This window comes from Salmo trutta, chromosome 4 (assembly GCF_901001165.1).
Source record: "Salmo trutta chromosome 4, fSalTru1.1, whole genome shotgun sequence".
Classification (NCBI taxonomy): domain Eukaryota; kingdom Metazoa; phylum Chordata; class Actinopteri; order Salmoniformes; family Salmonidae; genus Salmo; species Salmo trutta.
In genome coordinates this window covers 64,700,097-64,705,096 of record NC_042960.1, presented here as the reverse complement: position 1 = coordinate 64,705,096, position 5,000 = coordinate 64,700,097, and the positions used below count along the sequence as shown (strand labels likewise).

The window sequence follows — 5,000 nt, the reverse complement described above, 5'->3', positions numbered from 1 at the left end:
GCACCACCGCTAACTAGCTAGCCATTTCACATCGGTTACACTAGGACACCCTGGTAAATGTGATGACCTGCATGTTGACTGCTAACAACCGTATTAATGTGATGACCTGCATGTTGACTGCTAACAACCGTATTAATGTGATGACCTACATGTTGACTGCTAACAACCGTATTAATGTGATGACCTGCATGTTGACTGCTAACAACCGTATTAATGTGATGACCTGCATGTTGACTGCTAACAACCGTATTAATGTGATGACCTGCATGTTGACTGCTAACAACCGTATTAATCATTTGTATTGTTTTTATGTAACATTTATTTTAACTAGGCAAGTCATTTAAGAACAAATTCTTATTTACAATGACGGCCTACCAAAAGGCAAAAGGCCTCCTGCGGGGACGGGCGCCTCGGATTAAAAATAAAAATATAGGACAAAACACATCACGACAAGAGAGACAACACAACACTACATAAAGAGAGAACTAAGACAACAACATAGCAAGGCAGCAACACATGAAAACACAACATGGTAGCAACACAACATGACAACAACATGGTAGCAACACAAAATGGTAGCAGCATAACATGGTAGCAGTACAAAACATTGAACGAACATTATTGGGCACAGACAACAGCACAAAGGGCAAGAAGGTAGAGACAACAATACATGTGATGACCTACCTACTGACTGCTACCAACCGTATCACTGTGATTAACCGGGGGAGATGATTTCTGCAGCGAGGACAGTTCGTGGAGATCACCATTCCATTACCTGGTATTCAGACATCTCTCATAGAGCTTTCAGGAAGTTTATAAAAACAGTTAACTGTCAACCTATGAGAGAAATGATAAACTACTACAATCTGGTTCACTGACACACTCAGACAATGCAGTCTCACACTCAATACACAAAATCATAATGTTACACTAAAATGATTCAAACGACAACTGTTCATAATCCTGATGAGATTGAGACGGAAATGTGTGTAATCTGTGTAATCTCTACATGGCGCCTCAACATCTCCGGTGTGCTGGAGGTTATTGTCACTGCATACAACATACAGTATTTCTCCATGTACCTGGAAATACTACAACTGTCCTGTGTCAATGGCACGTTTATCACCTGTTTTAACACAAATCTGACAAACGGTTTGATAGGTTGAATTTATTTGATAGTTAAAAGTAGTAGGCTGAGACATACGTCTTTCTGTTCTTCCTGTTTCCATCGTGGTCCTCAACACCAACCCTATCCTCTTTGTCTTCTACAGTATAAACAGGTGAAGTACACGTCTTTCAATCAATCAATTCATCTATCAATCAACTAATCAATTATCTTTGTCCTCTACTGTAAAAACAGGTGAAGTACACGTCTTTCAATCAATCAATTCATCTATCAATCAACTAATCAATTATCTTTGTCTTCTACAGTATAAACAGGTGAAGTACACGTCTTTCAATCAATCAATTAATCAATCAACTAATCAATTATCTTTGTCTTCTACAGTATAAACAGGTGAAGTACACGTCTTTCAATCAATCAATTAATCAATCAACTAATCAATTATCTTTGTCTTCTACAGTATAAACAGGTGAAGTACACGTCTTTCAATCAATCAATTAATCAATCAACTAATCAATTATCTTTGTCTTCTACAGTATAAACAGGTGAAGTACACGTCTTTCAATCAATTAATCAATCAATCAACTAATCAATTATCTTTGTCTTCTACAGTATAAACAGGTGAAGTACACGTCTTTCAATCAATCAATTAATCTATCTATCAATCAACCAACTAATCAATTATCTTTGTCTTCTACAGTATAAACAGGTGAAGTACACGTCTTTCAATCAATCAATTCATCTATCAATCAACTAATCAATTATCTTTGTCTTCTACAGTATAAACAGGTGAAGTACACGTCTTTCAATCAATCAATTAATCAATCAACTAATCAATTATCTTTGTCTTCTACAGTATAAACAGGTGAAGTACACGTCTTTCAATCAATTAATCAATCAATCAACTAATCAATTATCTTTGTCTTCTACAGTATAAACAGGTGAAGTACAAGTCTTTCAATCAATCAATTAATCTATCAATCAACTAATCAATTACCTTTGTCTTCTACTGTAAAAACAGGTGAAGTACACGTCTTTCAATCAATCAATTAATCTATCAATCAACTAATCAATTATCTTTGTCCTCTACTGTAAAAACAGGTGAAGTACACGTCTTTCAATCAATCAATTAATCTATCAATCAACTAATCTATTATCTTTGTATTCTACAGTATAAACAGGTGAAGTACATGTCTTTCAATCAATCAAATAATCAATCAATCAACTAATCAATTACCTTTGTCTTCTACAGTAAAAACAGGTGAAGTACATGTCTTTCAATCAATCAATTCATCTATCAATCAACTAATCAATTATCTTTGTCTTCTACAGTATAAACAGGTGAAGTACACGTCTTTCAATCAATCAATTCATCTATCAATCAACTAATCAATTATCTTTGTCTTCTACAGTATAAACAGGCGAAGTACATGTCTTTCAATCAATCAATTAATCAATCAATCAACTAATCAATTATCTTTGTCTTCTACTATAAAAACAGGTGAAGTACACGTCTTTCAATCAATTAATTACTCTATCAATCAACTAATCAATTATCTTTGTCTTCTACAGTATAAACAGGTGAAGTACACGTCTTTCAATCAATTAATCAATCAATCAACTAATCAATTACCTTTGTCTTCTACTGTAAAAACAGGTGAAGTACACGTCTTTCAATCAATCAATTAATCTATCAATCAACTAATCAATTATCTTTGTATTCTACAGTATAAACAGGTGAAGTACATGTCTTTCAATCAATCAATTAATCAATCAATCAACTAATCAATTATCTTTGTCTTCTACAGTATAAACAGGTGAAGTACACGTCTTTCAATCAATCAATTAGTCTATCAATCAACTAATCAATTATCTTTGTCTTCTACTATATAAACAGGTGAAGTACACGTCTTTCAATCAATCAATTCATCTATCAATCAACTAATCAATTATCTTTGTCTTCTACTGTAAAAACAGGTGAAGTACACATCTTTCAATCAATTAATCAATCAATCAATCAACTAATACATTATCTTTGTCTTCTACAGTATAAACAGGTGAAGTACACGTCTTTCAATCAATCAATGAATCAATCAATCAACCAACTAATCAATTATCTTGTCTTGTACAGTATAAACAGGTGGAGCAGTACATGTCCTTCCACAAGCTTCCTGCCGGCATGCGGCAGAAGGTCCATGACTACTACGAACATCGCTTCCAGGGCAAGATGTTTGACGAGGAGAGCATTCTGGGAGAGCTGAACGAACCGCTCAGAGAGGTCAGCGTGTGTGTGTGTGTCTCTGTGTGATCTCCACGTGACATCAGACCCATTGTCACTATAATAGTAATGACTCTCCCTGGTTCTGGTTGAATCGTGTTTTAATCTCCATCAGTGACTGCGTCACCAAATGACACAATATTCCCTTTATAGTGCACTACTTATGAACAGGGCCCACGGGGCTCTGAGCTCTGGTCATAAAGTAGTACACTATGTAGGGAACAGGGCCCACAGGGCTCTGAGCTCTGGTCATAAAGTAGTACACTATGTAGGGAACAGGGCCCACAGGGCTCTGAGCTCTGGTCATAAAGTAGTACACTATGTAGGGAACAGGGCCCACAGGGCTCTGAGCTCTGGTCATAAAGTAGTACACTATGTAGGGAACAGGGCCCACAGGGCTCTGAGCTCTGGTCATAAAGTAGTACACTACTTATGAACAGGGCCCACAGGGCTCTGAGCTCTGGTCGTAAAGTAGTACACTATGTAGGGAACAGGGTGCCATTTCTGATGCAGCCAATGACTGTGGTTATGATGGAAGGCCTGGAACTGAAACTGATAGCGATGCCTTCATCTCATTAGCTAGTGAATAGCAAAAAAATGCTGACTTTGTTGAGGAAGATTTCTGTTTGATATTCTAATTAGCAACCATTATGTGATTACTTAGCTGTAGCCTGTAGACTACTCTAAGGCTATCCCAAGTGGCACCCTATTCCCTATTTAGTGCACTACTTTTGGCCAGGGCTCACAGGGTAGGGCACTAAATAACCATCGGAGAACCTCTCACATTTAACGGTTCAGTCCACATTTAACGGTTCAGTCCAGATGTAACGGTTCAGTCCAGATGTAACGGTTCAGTCCAGATGTAACAGTTCAGTCCACATTTAACAGTTCAGTCCAGATGTAACAGTTCAGTCCACATTTAACGGTTCAGTCCAGATGTAACGGTTCAGTCCACATTTAACGGTTCAGTCCACATTTAACGGTTCAGTCCAGATGTAACGGTTCAGTCCAGATGTAACAGTTCAGTCCACATTTAACGGTTCAGTCCAGATGTAACGGTTCAGTCCAGATGTAACGGTTCAGTCCAGATGTAACGGTTTAGTCCACATTTAATGGTTCAGTCCAGATGTAACGGTTCAGTCCACATTTAACGGTTCAGTCCAGATGTAACGGTTCAGTCCACATTTAATGGTTCAGTCCAGATGTAACAGTTCAGTCCACATTTAATGGTTCAGTCCAGCCAAATCGTAGTGAACTAGTAATCGGTATAGTAAATACACCTGGCAGTAACTCCGCAGCAGAACGATTGGACAATCGGTCCAGAATCGGGCTATATTTGTTGGGCAGGGTTGCGCATGTGTAGTTCAGTGGAGGTGCTGAGGGGAGGACGGCTATTAATAACGTCTGGAACGGAGTAAATGGAACGGCATCAAACACATAGAAACCATGTGCCTGATATATTTGATATCATTCTACCTATTCCGCTCCAGCCATTACAACAAGCCCGCCCTCCCCAATTAAGGTGCCACCAGCCTCCTGTGGTGTATCCCAAGTAAGGAAATCTTCATAGCAACCGAAGAAGCACAGCAATGCCCATAC

General features: G+C 38.1%; 1 protein-coding gene across 1 annotated transcript in view; it reads left to right on the top strand.

Moving 5' to 3' along the window:
- LOC115192862 (potassium/sodium hyperpolarization-activated cyclic nucleotide-gated channel 1) overlaps positions 1-5,000 on the top strand; it is a 52,320-nt gene that overhangs the window by 34,238 nt on the left and 13,082 nt on the right. Inside the window, exon 5 of the mRNA XM_029751770.1 lies at positions 3,255-3,401. Within this exon, the coding sequence (XP_029607630.1) occupies positions 3,255-3,401 (147 nt within the window). The remainder of the gene's footprint in view (positions 1-3,254; positions 3,402-5,000) is intronic.